At 36.7% G+C, this 20237-nt stretch overlaps 2 protein-coding genes across 2 annotated transcripts in view; one reads left to right on the top strand and one right to left on the bottom strand.

Moving 5' to 3' along the window:
• Positions 1-16650, top strand: part of DNAL1 (dynein, axonemal, light chain 1) — a 31690-nt gene extending 15040 nt beyond the window's left edge. The window contains exons 6-8 of the mRNA XM_004681706.2: positions 9587-9713; positions 10202-10342; positions 12024-16650. Coding sequence (XP_004681763.1) covers positions 9587-9713; positions 10202-10342; positions 12024-12064 — 309 coding nt within the window. The 3' untranslated portion in view covers positions 12065-16650. The remainder of the gene's footprint in view (positions 1-9586; positions 9714-10201; positions 10343-12023) is intronic.
• A 1405-nt stretch (positions 16651-18055) lies between these two features.
• PNMA1 (paraneoplastic Ma antigen 1) lies at positions 18056-20231 on the bottom strand. Its single transcript, XM_004682069.2, has one exon. It carries the CDS (start codon positions 20095-20097, stop codon positions 19036-19038), a length of 1062 nt encoding a protein of 353 aa, XP_004682126.1. The 5' UTR covers positions 20098-20231; the 3' UTR covers positions 18056-19035.
• Positions 20232-20237: the final 6 nt, after the last annotated feature.

The raw sequence follows: 20237 nt of genomic DNA, 5'->3' as shown, positions 1-20237 counted from the left end.
ACAGGATGTCCTCTCTGGAAGTGAACATGTAGGCTCTATAGAGGCAATGAAAGGACAAGCGCTCCAGGGTGAGGTGGAACAGCAAGTGCAAATGTCCTGAAACTGAAATTGCTTGGTATGAGCAAATGAGGGCAGAAGAGTTGAATGAAAAAGGCAGCATGAGCCTCCATGAGGTCAGAGAGGGAGCAGGAACCCACACCAAGTATGGCCTTCTAGGTCATCATAAGGTTTTAGATTTTTTTCCCAAATGACTTGCAAAGCCACTGGAGATTTTTGATTAGACAAAATATGACTTAAATTTTAAAAATAATCTTTGACCATACCAGGTATTTTTTAATGACAATATAGTATTTGATTTTTCATGTAGTTTTATTTAGTTACTTATTATTCATGATTTATTTCCAATCTGGAGTTGTAATCAATGCTGTTATGAATCTCCTTTTAGCTATATTATTGCACACATCTATGAATAATTCCTTGGATAAATTCCTTGAAATGGAATTGCTGGGTCAAAAGGTATGAATTTCTTTTAAGGCTTTTGTGACATAATATCAAGTTACCCTTTGGAAAGTTTAAACAATTTACACAACCACTAATAATGTATGAGGGTTCCGATGTCCCCTTTTCAACCTTGGATATTTAAAAAAAATTAAGTTTTAACAATGTATTTTATTTGTTTATTTGTTGACCATTTGATTTCTTTAAAAAGAAGTTGTGATTAAACAATTTTATAAAACCAAGCAATTTTAGGAAAGATTAACTAATTTTTTTTGCATCTGTTCCCCAAAAGGCAACTTTTAAAAAGCATTTACTGTTATTAATTCATAAACAATCTAAAAAATTTTATGACTCTGTCTGCCTCTCCTCCCCCAATAAGTGTGTCTTGTGCTACATAAAAGTAGGTGGGATTGAAACTTCAGTGTTTCCACTAACCTCTGAGATCAGGGAGCTTTTTAAAATGGCCAGACCTTTCTCCCTCCTGCTCCCCATCCCTGACCCGGAATAGAAGTAATACCTGGACAGGAGTAAATGTTCAGAGATGCAATTTTAGAATTATCTTGAATTCTTTAAAGGATGTTCATAGCTCTACATGTCCACTTTCCCATGTAAAATGCTTTGTAAATTTATAAAATGCTTTGAAATTCTTCAAGCTTACATTTTGGAGGTAAATAGGAAAATTCTCTCCCAAAACAATAGCCAATAGATGAATGCTTGCTTTTAAATTAGATATGGATTAATAAAATCCTTAATCTGTAAAAAGGTTGATATTTTTTATGTTCTAGAGGTGATTGGTAAATTTGGAGATACTTTGCCTTCTCACTATGACGTGGCAAAATTTGAGGTATGGGGCACATTATCCGTAATGGTAAAATATTTAAATTGTGGTACAAAAATTTAGAATATATACTCCATGCTAGCCATTATTATGAATTATCTGTAAAGGAAGAGTTTGCAAGTATATGTGCAAGGGTCAATATGATGGATGCTTGATGTTCTCCCAGATATTACCGAATACCAACTCCTCAAGTATGGCTGTAGTATGTAATTTCTCATGACATGCAATATGTATCTAGAAATTTAATATAGGATTAAAGCCATGTATGGAGGTATTATTTACTTTAACTATCACTTGATTATAGCTCTTTACTTTCTATAGTCTCCTATCAATAATACCCGAGAGTGGGTTCTCTTTCCAGGATGTAAGGTGTGTGTGTCTGTGTGGAACATATACTATACAGGCACCAAAACATTTTACCACTCCGAAAGCTTTACTACTAATGTGTGGACTACAGAAAAATAAATCTGAGTACCAGTACAGATGTCGGGCATCAACTAGTTTAATAACTAATTTATTTATTAGTTTAAACACATCGCCTCATATAGCATGATTTAATTAGCTGAAAATGAATAAGGTGTAAAGCAGTGTTCTAGGCTGTAACTACAACCACTTATATATATTTTTCATCTAACCTGTTTCTGTCTGAAATTCTTGTTTTTTTTTTCTCTTCTCTCTGTCCTGTCTGTTTCTGTTCCTCTCTCTCTCTCCCTCTCTCTTACACATGAATCCTAATTATCACTTCAGTTGTTTATCAGCATCTACATTTGTGTTTGTTACATTAGTGACTTAATGTTTTATTTTATTAATAATTACAAAAGCTATTAGGTTAGATTTTTTATTCTAATATGTTCATTGTAAAAAAAACAAATCTAGTAGTTCATAAATATATAAAATACTCTATTAAAGTTTTTCTTTTCTTTATCCCAACTCTAAAGGTAGCAGAAATAATATTGTCTGTATACTTTAATTTTTTTATGTGCACAAATAGGTAATCTGTGTGTTTGCATAGACCATGTTTGTATGTTTTATATGTACTGATGATGACATAGGAAATATTTTTCTGCCTTTTTATTCAATGATAATATCAGGAATATTTTTCTATGTCAAAACATGTAGGTTTAATGCATTATTTTTAATAGCTGTATAGTTCTCTATCAGTATATAACAAGTGTTTATTCCTACACTGCTGAAGATTTAGATTATATTTAGTTTTTTGGTTTTTTTTGAGGAAGATAATTCTCTTTTGCTATTACAAATCATGCTGCAGTATGTACACAAAGATGTTCACTACAGCATGATATGTATACACACATATATGTACACATACATAAATACATGCACACATACACACATACATACGTGTGTGTATGAAGTCCTTCAACAGTTATTTGAGTGCTTACATTGGCTAGATTCCTAAAAGCAAAAATGCTCTGAGGGTATTTTTATGTGTTTAAATTATTGATAGGTTCCTTAAATTCCTCCCACAATGTTTATGCCAGCTTCCATTTCCTTCACTAGTATGTGCATGGAGATTATCTCATCCTCAGCACTCCTGAATATTATCCATATTTGTAATATTTTTAATATGACAGACACAAATGAAGTGTTATATTGTTTTAATCTTTATTCTTTAATTGGTTGTGATTTTTAATATTTTTATATATTATTTGTTTCCTCTTTAGAAATTAACCATTTTAACCTAATTTTTGAGAATTTTCTTACTGAATTTTAGACATTCATTTAAAATGTTATTACTATTATTGTTGTTGCACTTAACATATATTAAATATGTATTATAGGCATTTTCTTTAAAACTCACAGATAATGACCTTGTTTCAGGATTTTAAAAATCCTCATTGTAAGATATTTTCCTTTTCAAGCAAGTGCTTCTTTTAATATCTGGGTTGTCTGGAATCAGGGTCCTTGGACTGAGCCCCCCAGGCAGGAGCTGGTGGCTTCCAGCAGCACCACAGAGGTCTTCTAAAATAAAGCCCCATGTGGCAGCCTCCCTTAGGAACAGCTACAAAGGGAATGCTTCTCACAAAAGGCATGGGCAGTAGTCTGGCCTCAAAGAACAAGTGGCTTAGGCCCTAGCTGGTGGTGTAATGAGTCAAAGGGCAGCACTCTGAAGCTCTCCACAGCCACTGCAGCACAAGTTTAATCCCTGGTCAGGGAGCTGTGCCCCACAGGACACAGCAGACCTCTCCTGTCTCTCCTGCTGGTCCCCTCAGCAATGTGTTTCAGTGCATCTGCCTGTTCAGTTCCCCAGTCTGTTGAAATCTCTTACCCCTGCACCTCTGGCCTGTGCCCAGTTCTTGTATGTGTAAATAAAAAGAAAGAAAGAAAATATGGTTTGCATAGTTATAAAAAGTGCCCAAGTGTAACGGATCAAGCATTCTTAAACATTGTTGCTGAGAAAGGCAGTTTGTTGGTCTTTGTCCAGCTCTTCTATATGTAGGGATTTTTCATACCTACATACGTGAACAAAGATGGTAGATTGTTTATTGCATCATATAAAAGATTGTAATAATCCACAAAGATGGTAGATTGTTTATTGCATCATATAAAAGATTGTAATAATCCACAAAGATGGTAGATTGTTTATTGCATCATATAAAAGATTCTAACAATCTAAGTGTCTATCAATAGTAGGCTTGATAAATAAGCAGTACACATTAAGGGGGAAAATGAGGACTCACCTCTATGAGGTGAAATGAAATACTTTGCCTATGTTAAGTCATAAGCATACATACATGCATAGAAAGTTTCTATGACAGTTGTTAGCTCTGGGGAAGGGACATTTATTTTTATAGTTGTTTACATTGTTTTTTGTTTTTATTATGTTGTACTGCTCTTTACATTTAAAAAAGTTCATTATTTATCTCCCCCAAACTACAAAGTGTGTTCACAGCAGTGTTATTTACAGTACCAAAAGGTAGGAGCAACTTAAGCATCTATTGATGGGTAAATGAAAACAACGAAAACAAAAGATGAAGGAGATAATAAGGGCAAAAAGATAGAGAAAGAGGAAGAAGTAGAAGACCTGGCAAAGATAGTCACATTAGACAATACTGTTACTGATTTCACATTGCAATTCAATACAAAGAGTCTTCTGAATTATTGAATGTGTTTATATTAGTTTGCCACTTATCTCTTTACTTTTTTCATGTTTTCCAAATGGAATTAAAAAATTTCTACTTGTCATTCTTGTGAAAACCGTGAAAAAAAAATTTCTACTTGTCAAATCTTTATGACTTCTGTATTTTGTATTTATTATAAAAACTTCCTCTTTACACAGAACAAATATTTTGAATAAAATAGAAAGTTTCCAGTACATTAAAACATACATCATCATTCTTATATCAGGCAAGAAAAAAGACAAAACAGCAAATTTACACAATTCCTGTAATACCATGACTTTGGTCTCATGGACTTCCTCCATCTGCTAAGCGTCATCTGCTAGATTCTGAGCTCACTGTGGCTTATGGTGACCAACATTGCAACCCAGGGAGCATGTATCTGTTTGGCAGTGGTGCTATTGGCTCTGATCAGCAAAGTAAAGCAGTTGCCAGCACATTCAAGCAGTGTATTGAACATATCCAAGAGAAAATGATAGGGCCCTCCCTGGTGGTGCAGTGGGTTAAAGCACAGCACTATGACGCTACTTTCAAAATTGAATCTCTGCTGCCATTAAACAATGAGTTCCCACTGCTTTTGTTTCCCAGCTCTAGTAGCCACCTTCTATTTTCTGTCTCTATAAATTTGAGTACTTTTGATACCTCATATAAGTGGAGTCATATAGCATTTGTCTTTTTATGACTGGCTCATTCACTTAGCATTATGTTTCAAGGTCCATCTATGTTGTAATGTATTTTGTTTAGCCATTCGGCCATCTATAGACACTGGATTATTTCTACCTTTGGGTACTATGGCTAATGCTGCTGTGAACATGGGTATAGATGTAGCTATAGGTATATTGACACATATCTTTGAAGCTCTGTTTCCAATTCTTTTGGATACATGACCAGAATTAGGATGCTGGATCATTTATTTTAAAAATTTGGAGCAATCACCAACCTGTTTTCCACAGTGGCTGCACCATTTTTCATTCCTACCAATAGTGCACAAGGGTTCCAATTTCTCTTTATTCTTACAACTCTTGATATTTTCTGTTTGTTTGGAAGTAGCCATCCTAATAGGTTTAAGGTGGTATCTTCTTGCATAGTAAGAAACTAAAATTATTTGTTCAAGAACCAGTTTACTGAATGACAGATTTCACTGAATTGATTCACATAGACTTAGCCAGATTTATTGATTGGTCAGATTGCTTCATAAAAGTCTCTTCTTTATTATCTACTTAAATATATAGAAAAATCTTCCTTGGGATTATTTTAATACCTTTTGACATTTTTTTAAGGTCTTATTTAGTGTTAATTTTACTACGTTTTCTTGTGTCTTTTTTTTTTTTTTTTTTTGTTTGGTTATCTCTCAAGTGATCTTCTCACAGAACCTAAACTTATTTATTTATTTGTACAGAACTGGGGTACAGGCCAGAGTTGCAGAGGGTGAGAGGATTCACCAGAGACAGATTTGGGAGCAGAACAGGCAGATCTATGAAGTACACTGCTGAGGGGAACAGCGGGCGGGCCAGGAGAGGTCTGCCACGCCATGTGGATCACCTCCAGGGCAGGCGGGAATCGAACTTATGCAGAAATGGTTTAAGCTTCTTTGTGCTGGGCTTTAACCTGCTGTGCCACCAGGGAGGGTCCAGAACCTAAACTTTTTAGATAACAACCTGTGCAGAAACATTCCTTTTCATTTAAACAAAAAAACAAAAGACAGCACACGCACAATTAAATGAAGATAAAAATGTAGTTCCTCCCAAGTCTTCAACATCAAAAATCCCTTTTCACAATTGGAAAAAATCCTCCATTTGCTATCAAACAAAGTAAGTCTTTTCCCTTTTGCTCTTAAAGTCCTTGCTAAGGGAACCCCTGACTGGCATGTTCCACATTAATAGGTTTCAGCACTACTCATGAGGGATAATCTGGTGAGTGTTACATGCCATTTCAGTTCAGGGGAATGAAAAGCTATGTTCTATTAAGAATTTATTTTTAAAAGGGAACAATAAAAAAAGAAAGAAACCATTGATAATGACAACAAAATCAATGACTCCTGGATTAATAGATGATCATCACTTTTTACTAAATACCCAAGTTTCCAAGGAGTAAAACTCAGAAGAGGAAAATTAATTTTAGACTACACCCCATGTGAATTTAGTTCTGAAGTACCAAAATATAACTCACTTCACTTGTAGGTAGGTGCCACCAAATGGAGTAAAAATAAAACAATGTAATGCATGCTCAGTGCGTGTGAAGTAAAAAGGTCTATAGTCTCTGTGTGTTAATGAAAAAAATTTTTAGTTCAAAAAATTAAAACCTGTTCTAAGAATGAAATTATCGTGGGGCTGCCTACTAGTAATGCTTAGCTCTTCCTGTGTTAACATCAGTGATATGTAAAAATATTAAAACATAATTTGAGTGGCCCTCCCTGGTGACACAGCGGGCTAAAGCACAGCACTAAGAAGCTGAAACCACTTCCGCATGAGTTCAACCCCTGCCTGCCCCGGAGGTGACTACATGGCGTGGCAGACCTCTCCTGACGGCTCGCTGCTCCCCTCAGCAGTGTACTTCGTCGATCTGCCTGTTCTGCTCCCCACTCTGTCTCTGGTGAAGTCTTTCACCACCCCTGAGTCTCTGGCCTATACCCCAGTTCTGTATGCACAAATAAGTAAATCTTAAAAAAAAAAAAAACACCAAAAAACAAAATTTGAAATTTGACATAGTCAGTGCACAGAGGCTCTACATTTATGTTTATTAAAAACTGATATAAGCAAACAAAATTTGTACAAAAAAGTCCCAAATTACCTATCACTTTGAAACAGTAGCCTTGAGAAACCTATTGCCTCTGACCCTCTCTTCCTCTGCCCTGGCCATGTCCTCCTCTGCTTCTTGGCCTCACCTTCTTACTACACATTCTTAGGTTTCTCTTTTGGTTCAACCTCCACAAGTAGTATACTCAGAAATAAACTGGCAGACTATAATATAGAATGTTAATTCCTTGAATACTCAATGTTTCCTGCTGTAAAGGTTCTCTGTTCCTGAGTCACTTCACTGGTCTACACTGACATCCACCTGTGATTGACACATGACCCTGTGTGCCATTCTTCAAGTGATTACAACCTTCTAGCTCAGTTTCATCAAAAAATCTCACTATGTCCACCTGATGATACACAAAACCTGACAACCAAGGACTAGTCCTTACTGCTTGGATTTCATTCCAGCTGCTGGACTTGTCAGTGTATCTTTGTAGAATGTCACTTTATTTTAGATACTGATCACTTCTCGAATAAAAAGCAAACACACAAAATAATCTAATTGAGTTGGCTAGTGAATCATTATATTTAGGAAAGTACAAAAGACAGTGGAATCGACTGAGAATGTATTGGAAGAACTATGTACTGGATACCCCAAATCTATACATTTGCAAGTAAGTACATAATCATCATTCCCCAGAATCATATTCCGAGATAAAACCCCCAAATTCACTTAAGTTTAATCATGACAAAACAAATGCATCTGAATGGCTGAAAGCTAAACTCAAAGAGTGAACAAAGCATCACAGACAGCATTAAAAACTGTCTAACAGTTTCTGTCTTGTCCTATCCTATCCAAAATAAATAGGGATCATTTGTAATTAGTTACATATCTTTTAAATATATCAGTGAAAGAATCTAAGAGTTCTCATCTGCACATGTAAAACAACAGAACCCACTGGTGAGTCTAATCAGTGTTTAATATTTTTTTCTATCATCTTGTATTTTCTTAAGTTGGAGACATGAGAAAGATGGTGACTCAGTACAATGAAAATGTATACAATAGAACTTAAATTATCTGAAGACTGATCCCTCACTTCGGAGAGATATATATGATATAGTAATTTGATCATTTGGGAGAGGCTATCAGAATAGTAACTGACAGGGTTTGGCTATATCACAAGTGCCAACATGGACGGATTTATGTTTCTTCTACTTTGAAACTGTTGTTTCTTCTACCCAGAATGTCAGTTGGGATGACACATAGGACTAACTCAGGCCACTTCATTTTCAAATTTTTCCCTTAGTTCCACCAGTAAGGAAAATACATGGAGGATCTTTGTTCAAGATACATTTATTCTCTCTAGACACTTAACCAAAAAATAGACCTGGGCCCCCCCATTCTAGACATTACAGTGTGGATATAGATTAATTATTTTTGTGGTAAGAGGGAATTGAGTATGTTATTGATTCTAATTTTTATTTTTAAAGAAGAAATAAAAACTAGATTTTGTCATGTCTATCAAAGAAGAAAGTCTTTATGTTAAGATTGATCATATCTAGCACTTAACAGTGACTATGATAGAATCTATATTATAGTGGGAAGATTATAGATTTAAAACTGAATTTTATACATAAAAACAAACTAAAGGACAGAAAACTGGATGTATAGATGGACAGATATGTGACAGGAGATAGTTAAAATAGATAGTAAAAGATAGAATCAGATGGGTGGTAGGTATTGAGTATTTACTATGAAATTATTTTTTGATATTTGAACATTTTCATAATAAATGCTGGGGTGAGGGGAGGAGTCTTGAAATACCTCCACTGTTTGGTAACATTGTAATCTTAGAAAAAACCTTTAACTCTCTATAACAGAAATCAAATAATCTACATTGCCTGTTTTAAATGTTATAAGAATAAAACAATATAATGGATAGGGAAATAATTTGAAAACCATACTATTCAATAAAAGTGTTAAATCGTGCTAGTACATTTTCCTTTTGATAACTTCTGTTTTTAAATTTTTTATCTCACTCTTCATTTTGTACATTTTTTCATCTCAGTTGTAATCCCCATGGACTTCCCACCATCAATTCACCCATGTGCCATCACCATAGTCCCGTGTGTCTTCCCACCCCAGTTTTGATCCTTTTAATAATTTCAGTGCTGTTCTTAGTTCTGGTCAATTTGAAGAGAGGTTAAGAATGTTCTACTTGACTTTCTTAATGAGAAAAAACACTCCCACAGAACCTTTCAATGTCCTGTCGATGGACATGCAGGTCTCAGATCTGTCTGAAGACCATTGCTTTTATGTATAAGGAAGGGCACAGAAATAGCATGTAAGTCAACTTTTTTTTTTTTTCCAGGAAGCAGTAGGGGACACATTAGAAGAACTGTGGATATCCTACAACTTTATTGAGAAGTTGAAAGGGATCCATGTAATGAAGAAATTGAAGATTCTTTACATGTCTAATAACCTGGTGAAAGACTGGGGTAAGCTGAGCCTGGCTCTTTGCTAACCATCTACCTCCTGTTCACAGAAAACAGCCCAACAAGGGAAAAGGTGCTAAATGGGCACATTTCTTTTAAGGGCAAACAGAAACTGGCATAGGATTTCTTATCTCCCACCAAGGGCTTGAGATTTACATTTAAATAATTACTTTAAATGACTGTCCAAAGACTGAAAGATATCAGTTTAAATTTAATAATTCTTAGGCTTAAAACTTACTTGATATCATTCCCTCTTCTTACCCTATCTTTATGGGGGACATAAAGGCAGAAAGAAGTATGCCTTCTTTTCTTCTCTTTCCATACTGTCTTCAGAGGATGAGTTTATCCAATATAATTTCCCATACTTCCTTCAAAACCAGAAATAACTAATTGTTACGAAAAGTCACAAACTGAAGGCTAGTGATATTGGAATTCAACCCCAAATCCTAGCAGTAAAACTTGCCATGGAATATATTCTTTTGTACTTGTAGCTGAATTTGTGAAACTGGCAGAATTACCATGCCTGGAAGATCTGGTGTTTGTCGGCAACCCCTTAGAAGAGAAGCATGCTGCTGAGGGGAACTGGATTGAAGAGGCAAGCAAGAGAGTGCCCAAGCTCAAAAAGCTGGATGGTGAGTGACTCAGAGCCAGCTTAGAAGTGGTTTCTAGGTATAGAACTAAGTTTGTGACAGAATCATGAAAAGGAACAAAACTAAAAACACACAAATGGTTGTCTTTAATCTCCAAGGCCATTTCTACCCACAGTAAATTTAATGGTCTAGGTAAAGTCCAGGAAAGATGAGCTATTCCTAGGATGTTTACACTGCTATAAGATCATCCCTAGACCAAAAGCTTATCAGGAAGTTTAAATCCCAAAAGTATTATTTTATAGAGTAAATAAATATAGATAATAAGTAATAGCCTTTTGGGAATTGGATTAGACTGTAGAGCTCTTTCTTCCCCTAATTTTAGTTTCACCGTAGCTAAGGTAGGTGTCATGTCAACCAATAGCCCTGACTGACTGAATTTAAGTCCCCATTAGGCCACTTCAAAGCTTTTGTGTTAATGTGCTAGTTAATGCCACCAAACCTTGTTCTTTTGTAATCTAAAAGCTGGAAGTGGTAATAGATAGACTTCTCTGAGTCTTACTTCCTCCAGTGCAATCAGGACACCAGTCCAGTATGCCTACTGTTCTTCCTTCTCTTCTGCCAACTCAGGGAGATAGCTTTCTAGTCCGAAGAGAATCACTAACCCTTTCTCCATATCATTCTTCGTCTTCTCACAAACTATCTTCTCAGTGATCTTAGACTTTTCAAAGACATACTCACTAAACCTGATGGTCTCTCGTTTCTACACTGCCCCTGAAGCAATGAAACACAGAATTGATCAACCTGGGCCCTCCCTGGTGGCACAACGGGTTAGGACGCAGCACTGCAAGCTGGCCACAGCTGCTTCAGTGCAGGTTCAATCCCTGGCCCCAAAGGTGATCATCCACATGGTGTGGTGCGGCAGACCTCTCCTTACCCGCCCACTGCTCCCCTCAGCAATGTACTTCATCTATCTGCCTGTTCTGATCCCCACTGTCTGGTGAATCCTCTCACTGCCCCTGCACCTCTGGCTTGTACCCAGCTCTGTATGAATAAGTAAATAAATCTTTAAAAAAAAAAAAACAAAAACTGATCAACCTACCTGATTGAATGGGGAAAAGAAAATATATTGAAGAAACAAGTAATTTCTAGCTACATGATAATAATCATGCTATGTACCAAATGCATATTTTTCTAGTTGTCATCAAGGTAATATTGTAGACAGATTTCAAATGCCGGAGCTCATAAATGGTGGCCCTTCACCCCAGGAGAGCTTACAGATGTGAATTGTTTTCTGTACTTTGGTTCTTTTTTTCCCCTCTGAATGTATCATCAGTGTTTCATGTTAAAGAGAGTTAATATAAAAATTAATATTTCCAGGAATACTGGGATAACAGATTGTAAAAAGTAAAGAATATTTCTTTGTGTTTAACGTGGACAAAGGTTTCAGTATGTGTATGGTTTACTTCAGTTTTCACCTGTAGGCAATTTTATTTGTAATTCTATATTTGGGAGCTGATAATTTATAAGTATTTATAGTAATCCACTTTGAGAATTTTCCTTAAAACTTTTTGGATACTCTGAAATTGAAGAGGTTTTTTTATGACATTTTTATTGTGGCACAATTTATGGCATCTCAGAGTATCTCAGGTTAACAGGAAAATATTTTCATTAGAATTTTAACCATCAGTGGCAAATAATTAGAAACTTTTATTTTTCATTTTAGGTACCCCAGTAATTAAGGAAGAGGAGGAGGAAGATAACTAATGCCACATTTTCTGCTTTGTGTTAACTTATTTAAATGTCATATGAACAACAGATACATTTTATAAAATTGTCTATTTTAAAAATTCTGTGTGGGGCAAAGGGTTTTTAAGATAAATCTCTTATACCTACTTTTTTTTTTCTTAACCTATTCAGTGGTCCTTGCCAAAAATGTTAACACCAACTTTGTATATTTCAGTCCTTTTTTTAGATTACACATTTTCAGTTTTTGTCTCTAGTTCCAGTTATGTACACAGTTATGTATGTGGACTTATTAACAACAAAAGTACAAATGTGGTTTTCAGTTTAACTCTTTTAGGCCAGGTATTTACATATATAAGTACTTAACTTTTATATCTGTAGACTGTCCTTGGCATTTCATGTCTTTATTACTTGGAAGCACAAATGTGTCATGCTTTTGGTTCGAGGCAGTGTGGTAATGGGAAGAGTTCTCTTAAAAACACAGCAGCAGTTCTAGAAGCTACAAAAGACATGGCAAAAAAAGAAGAAGAAGAAAGAAAAACTATAATTGTAGAAGCCTTATAGGCCATGTTATACTTATTTGTTTTTCCAAAAGTGTGTACATTGTCAGCTGGAATTGCATGGCCGCTTGAGTTACTTGTGAGTCATTACATGATCCAGAGGTTAAAATGACTATCATGTTCAACCCTTTAACTAATACTGTGGCCTTATTCATATGGATCTGATTTTGGGCACACATTTTGGTAGATAGTTCCTTATATTTCATTTGAGGAAGTATAAGTAATTTTATTTGAACTCCTAGCTAAGTGTTAGCCATTCATACACATCAAATCTGCCCTAATAACTTTAATCTGTTGACTCTCATGTTGGGAGAAGTGATTGTTATAATGGTACAGAACTTGAGGACTGGATTTGGTACCTTTCAATAAGTGAAATTTACTGTTTAAAACAAAGTATTTTTTGAGAAGTTCAAGTCAGCAGCTTTTACAGTGGATTTTGTAAGTGGTTGTTAAGGGAAAAGAGAAGAGATGTTTCTTTATGGGATCCCAGGCAAATGGCAGTATTTTTGAGGGTTGCCTTCTAAGTGAAGCACTTAGGTAATTTAATCTCAAAATTGCAAAGCAATAGTAAGATGCAGAGCTTAGGTTTTATCATAAAAGAAAACAATTCTTTTTGAAAAATGCAAGATACGGCCATCAGTAACCAGTGTGCCGAAATCACTAGAAGATGTAGAATGGGGTCAGAGGCTCCCTGCCGAGTTGTGCCTAAAGTCTCTTAGCTAGAGACCGTTGGTTCTTATCTCCCCATTTACCTTGGTCTTTCCCCATTTTATTTGTCAAAGAGGGAAGAGTTATTTTTAAAAAAGTGATTGCATAAGTAATCCTGGATTCCTAAGTTTTCCACTATCTTTGAAGTTTCTCTGAGTCACTCCGATCACAAGGGACCACTGCTTTGACAATCAATTTTGAATACAAACAATAAAGGAAAAATTAGTCCATCACCTTTTTAGCTTCTTTTTAGCACTTTCTTACAGTCTGGTAGGAAAAAATCTTCACTGTGATGGACTTAAACATTCAAGGTTTGGGGGTATTTCCTTGTGGACAGTAGCCAGTGAGCCTTCATTCCCTTGCGGATGTCTAAGACCCATAAACAAAGAGATGATGATGTTTTGTACTTGTGGTTTGCACTTCATTTAGGAGGCAAACTTGAAGCCATATTGCTATATCTGATGTATTTTCTAAAGTTATCCTGGAAGTGAACATAATAGGGAATGGAGAGTTGATGTTGAATTTACTTGTAAAATGGCTTACAGTGTTGAGCTCGGTTTTTCTGAATTCTGTAACACAGAACTATTTTTTTTGTTTGTTTCTTGATCACTTCTCAGAGAAATGTAAGGTGCTTTTCTGTGTCCATTTCACATAAAACTCACATTCAGTTCTGCTCAATGAATATTGGAAGAACTCCAGTGTATCTTTTTCATGGAATTAAAGCCAGAATCCATGCCATTAGGAAGTACAAGATAGGCTGTATAAATAATTTCAGAATATTCTCAAATCATTCCTTAAATCATCCTTCATTGCTGATATTAAATGCCTTTGGTTTATGCTTGGATTTTATATTTGACCTACTTGGAATGGATTTTTTGTGTGCCTAGTTTAAAACATAATGTCATCTTAGTAGATCTTTTAAATTTCTTTTATTGTAATGATGGTAGAGTTTTGGAATCGGTCCAGCATTTTAATTTTTTTGCAGGAGTAATTCAGCTTTCCTACATTCCATAATTCCAAGCTTATGGCTACCTGGTCAGGCCTTGGAAGGTGTTTTTGTTCTTTATTAATAGCAGTCAATTCCTTTCAACCAGTTTCTCAACCTTGGCACTATTAACATTTGGGACTGGATAATTCATTGTTGTGAGGGGCTGGTGTGTGTATTACAGGTATAGCAGCATCCCTGCCTTCTTTGATGTCAATGAAATCCCCTCTCCAATTGTGATAACCAAAAACATCTTCAGACGTTACCATCTGCCCCATGGGGTAAGAGGATGGGAACAGATTCACCCCTGGCTAAGAACCAGTGCTTTATCTTTATATTAACGTTCCTTTTGTTCAGGGTCCATATTTTTTTGTCTATAGCTATACGTCACCTGAGAGAATGCAGTATGTTTAAAAATCACAGATGGAAGGAAATGGTCACTGATTTTTTTTTTGATAATGTTCATTTCAGTAATTTTCATTATGTTAGAAACTCAGGGCTGGGAAGTCAAATTTACTTTCTTTTTCTGCAGGGTCTCATTTTTTATTTTTAACATTCTTGCTTATCCTAGGACTTCATTAATTAACCTACCTCTATCAGCATTTTTATGATAGGCTTTGCTTTGTCTCTAAAGCTTAACATTCTGAGTGTACTTTTGAAAATGGATTGCTTTTTAAGTGTTCATTCGTTATCCTAGGAAAGCACAGAATTTTATAGACTATAGCAGTCATTAAATATAGACAAATATTAAAGTTTGGCAATCATGTGTTATCTAGTATAGACACTAATTTTGGATGTGATCCAAAAAATGTCTGGTCATCATAACTGGTCAATATCTTGGTAGTTACTGAATCCACTCCACAAACAGGTGATACTAGACACTTAGATGGGTTCATGTGTGGAAAGAGAAATTTTGACTTAAATAGATGCTGCTTCTGATACTTGTTACCAGGAACCTAAAGTAGAATAAGGAGTGAGAACTGAGTCTTAATTGTTGACTTATTCTCAGAATTGGTGATACGTAAGTAAAGTTGAAAGTTACTATCTGTGAGCTAGAACCTTCCACTTGAGTATTTCATAAAACAATGGGAAAAGTGTAGGCCCTTGAAAGTTGAAATTAATCATTCACTTAGGAAAATGGGGAAAATTGAGGCATTGATTAGTGTCTAACTGCAGTCCAATCATCAATTCACAAAAGTCTTCCATTATATATTACTAATCTGAAAGTTACCCTTGATCAGAAATCAATTCTTTTGGCACACTGCTTAATGTGGCTGTAAATAATTAAATATAAAACAAGATTCAGTGTAGTAGAGTTGGTGCTTCCATCATAGTTAATTTAACCATATTTCTTTATCTTCACTGTAGCATGAGTTTCCTTCTTTGTAAGACCACAAAATGGGTGCAATAAAAAAATTAAGGGTTATGATTTTAAAATTATGGAACTTTTAGAAATCCCATGTCTATATCTTTAGTCCTGCACTTTTATAAACCAGTGGCTACAAAAGAAAAAAAAAAAGGCTGAAAGAGAAAACTAGACTGAGTCTTACCTTTTTCTGACCCAAGATAAGTTTACATGTAACACTTAAGAGTAGTCATAACTGGACTCTAGTTAATTTCCCATATTGGGCAGGTTAGGGAAACAAGCCAGGCAAATTATGATCTAACAAATTTAATAAGGGTAAGAGGGAGAGTAAATTATTTTTCAGTACATTTGCACTTTAAAATTATTAACTGGATGTTGGTGAAAAATAATCCCAAAGCGCAAATGGGTAGACACCTCACTTACATAGCGATATTAGAGAACCAAGCTTCACCCTTGTTCATTCTAAACACACGTGAGCAGTAGTTTTCTGCGGCTATAATCAGAGTCAGGATTCCCCTATTCTCTGCTTGCTCATCTTCCATATCTGCTACATTGGCAGTCATTTCTCTGGAGGATTTGTCAAATAGAATTCTTAACACTCAACAGAAATTTTGTGTTTTCTTTGCCACACACACCTTATAAGCTAATTAGATGTTGGCTAAAAAAAGTTGTGGCTTAAAATACCAGCGTGGGAAGTTCAGCAGGGGACCTGCCTCTGAGGTGCTATTGCCTAGAGGAATCATCAAAAGACTGGTGAGTTGGTAGCTGTTGAAAATACACATACAGCCAGGGTATCAAGCATGATCATGGGCAGCATTTCAGAATCTTTGGCTTCTAGAACCAACTCCATTCTTCAGAGAACATTTTAGCATCAATACTTTGGTAATAATCTTTTATATGCAAGAATTTTGTAGTGTGACTTTATCACTAAACTTATTGTGTTAAGTTATTTAGAAATAATTGAGTTTTTGAATGTTATTTTGTGAGACTTGTTTTAAAATAGTAATAAATTGTGTTATTTTATAAAAAAATTGGTTGCTTTTTGGTTTTTTTTTTTTGGTTACATGATCATTAGTTTTAGCTAACATAGAGCAACTATGTGAACTTCCAGTGATATTCAATTCTGGAGAAATTTAGCTTTTAGTTAAGATGTGTAAGAGAAAAACCACTACTCAATTTTTGTTTTCATTAATTCACTAATCACTAATTACCCACTCAGGTTTATAAGTCTTCCCCAGTTTTCTGGGCTCTTGCAAAGTACTGTATTCTTTATCATTCTTAGCCTCTCCGTACTTCCAGAAGTGTACAAGATAATGTTTGGTGGGTAGGCCCTTGCTTTGTGGTCTGGAGTAACCTGACCTCAGCCACTTTCTTGTTGATATACAAGAAAAAAAAAGAATCCAGCAACAGCAGTAACATCTTCCCAGCATATAATCTGCTATCAGCCAAATGTAATGTTGGTCACAGCTCCTTTCTTCCAGTTCTCAGCTACGAAGACATGCTGTCCTTTACAGGGCAAAGCTATTATTTTTAGTTTCCACTCAGGAAACTAAAGGATGGCCATTTAGAACCCTAACATTGTTCTACACTATACAGGTGCATTGTATTACATACGAGCAGGTACATATAATTGTTACATATAATAATTGTGTGATTACCCTCCTAAATACTATCCATTAAAAATGCAGTTATATGAAAGTATATCCCTCTATACATAAAAAGAGGCCTATAGGTGAAAAATACGAAGAACCCATATTTGTTACGAATGTACTGTGTGGAGTGGGAATATGCAGGTGTGGGGACTGGCTTGGAGAAGGTGATGGAATATGTTTATGTAAATTGTTGAGGGGAGGTGGGACTGAAGATAGGGTTGTGAGAAGTGAGTGTGCACTTGTGAGAACAGAGAGGGGAGCTGTATGAGTAAGGAAGGAGGCTGGAAACTTGTGGAGGGGAAGTGCAAATCTGTGGGGAGAAGTGAGAGGAAGAGACATGGTGTGAGGACAGAAAAATCTGTTACAACATAGTTCTCACATAGAACAGTATTAGCCTTACGATTTTTTATACAGGTTAGCTATAATTTATTATTAGCTGTAATTTAAAAGCATCAATACTACCTTGTCAGTAGGAGGGGAGACGCCCCACTGAACTCATGGTCATTAGATCCTTTCTCTGGATTACAAAAGATGGACACCTTCAGTTACTGAATCTCTGCAGCCAAATGTGACTTTAACCGGTTTTTAAATCCTAGTTTTTATATCTGTAGTATAAAATGGAGACTAAAACTGAAACACTGATTTTATACAGGTATGGTAGTTATAATTCCTGTAGGGTTAACAAATATTTTCAGCTGAGAGAGATTTAAAAAGGAAGAAAAAATATTGCTACATAGCCTCCTAAACTGACACCAGGATTTTCAGGACATATTTACCTTTATTTAGTCTTCTAACATTTGCCTGTAAACAACATGCAAAAATTGAATACATTAAAAGATATTGCAATTTAAGTTTGCACAGTATGCTATAAAGCCTTAGATATAAAATAATCTAGATAAGATTTTTAAAAATAACATTAAGTCATCCTAAGAGAAGAGGATAATGAGTTTAACTATAGAGAAATTTTTATGTCAGAAAGTCAAACTATACAACTTTCAAAATATTTTTATTAGTTAACTATTTATCTTTGTTTAGAACAGTTACAGAATTGGCAGCATAAACAAGAACAATGACAAAGATTTGAAATGGGGGAATGGACACATAACTGGTTCACACTAATCTCCCCATGCAATTAAACTGTATCTTATAGAATGAAAAACTATGATTTACACAGCTCTATAAATGCTGTATTTTTCTAACACCTCATTTTGTAGTCTCAGAATACTTTTCCATTAAACGGAAATAAGGTATTTGTACTGTGAAGTTGGGTAACTAATATATAATAAATTAACATTTCTTTCCAGGAAAAATTTACAGTAAACACACACACACACACAAATTCACCATATTAGTAACAGAACAGCTCACACTTTTACTCAACACTTCTTGAGTTAGCCAGGCCTTGCTCTAAACATCTGAACATGCAAGTTCATGTGGCAAGTGTCTCAAATTCACGCTTGGCACAACTGGTAATGCCACCACAACAGCTTGCACTGGGCACTGTGGCCGAGCCTCTACCTGGCACTGCGGCTAGCATGACTCACTTGTAGCAGCTCAAGGTGCTCACTGGAAAGATATTCCAAATGTCACATGAAGAACTGAACCCTCTCCTCCCCCAACACCACTAAGTCTTCAACTACTAAGAAACTCCTATCAATGTGAAACAAGAGACAAAGCAGCAGCTGTGATGGAGGACTGCCCGCAGGGGCCCTCTCTGAGACTCAGAGGTGCCCCTCCAGGCCTAACTGCAGGAGGGCGGCCTCAGCCTCCTCTTCCTCCTCCTTGGTCTCCTCTTCACGGATCTGCACCAGCAGCTGGAAGAGGTTAGGAGCTGGCCCTTCTGCAGCCCCAGTCAGCCACAGCTGCCTCCGGATGGCCCCACTGTGGTTGGCCCCAGCAATGACCTGCTCCAGGCGGGCCTGGTTCACATTATCTTTATCTATGGCCCCCTTCTCCACCATCTTCTGTAGCAGAGGCTCCAGACGAATGACATACGCTGACAACTTTTCTCCCGGGTTCTGGTAGGTGTTCAGAAATCTGACCTGTGCATCCCTGGAGCTCTCCAGGCTCCCAAACACCTGCTCCAGCGCCTTCAGGCACTCGGCGGTGGTTATGGCAGGGTTGTTAATCTTGAGGATGCGGATGACATCAGCCGCAGGGCCCCTAAGACTCTCCATCAGCCGCCGCCTCTTTTCTACATCAGACACCTGCCACTCTTCTATAACCTCATTAGTGTGCTCCAGCCAGGGCTCAAAGGTCTCCTCTCCAGGCCCGGGGATGTCCCTCCCCGAGAACAGTGTCAGCTTCTTGTACCATATGGACTCGACAAGAGGCTGAATAACATTATCCAAAATATAGTTTAGCATCTCTGCTGGCATTTCTGGGCCCGGGATCGGAGCGGGGTTCTGAAACCCAAGGACACGGGCAACATCTTGCACGGTCCACCCCTCCCTCGCTAGGAAGAGGTGCAACCTTTCCAAAAACTCTGCATCAGAAGTCGGCGGCTTAAAGACCACTTTCCAGAGTCCCCCTTTACCCGGCATCTCCCTGGGGATGTCGGCATAATCGACGGCCCCAGTGAGCTCTAACAAGGCTGCTTTTGCATTTTCTTCCCTCCAGAACATTCTCCCAAGCACTCGATAGGGAACCTGGGGCATCGCAGCCTGGAGGGTCTCTTCGATTTCAGCCTCATCACAGTTCACAGGGATCCCCCAAACCAGCAGGGCTCTCTGGGAGTTCACATCCATTCCGCGGCACCAGTCTTCCAAAAATGTCATCGCCATTTTTCCAATTATCAAGGGCCCGGATTCTACAAATCCGTATCGGTCTGTGGCTCACTGCGCTTTCGGACTCAGAAACTGCCACTCCTCTCCAGCAAGCCCGAGGGAGGCAAACTTCGGCCAGTCAGTTAACAAACGACCCT

Source organism: Condylura cristata, unplaced genomic scaffold (assembly GCF_000260355.1).
Source record: "Condylura cristata isolate star-nosed mole 26May11 unplaced genomic scaffold, ConCri1.0 scaffold00013, whole genome shotgun sequence".
Taxonomy (NCBI): domain Eukaryota; kingdom Metazoa; phylum Chordata; class Mammalia; order Eulipotyphla; family Talpidae; genus Condylura; species Condylura cristata.
Note: the sequence above shows the minus strand (reverse complement) of the source record. Positions and strands in the feature narration are given on the sequence as shown.

Coding starts and splice junctions, on each gene's coding strand:
- PNMA1 (XM_004682069.2), bottom strand. CDS start 20,097: ATGGCGATGACATTTTTGGAAGACTGGTGCCGCGGAATGGATGTGAAC.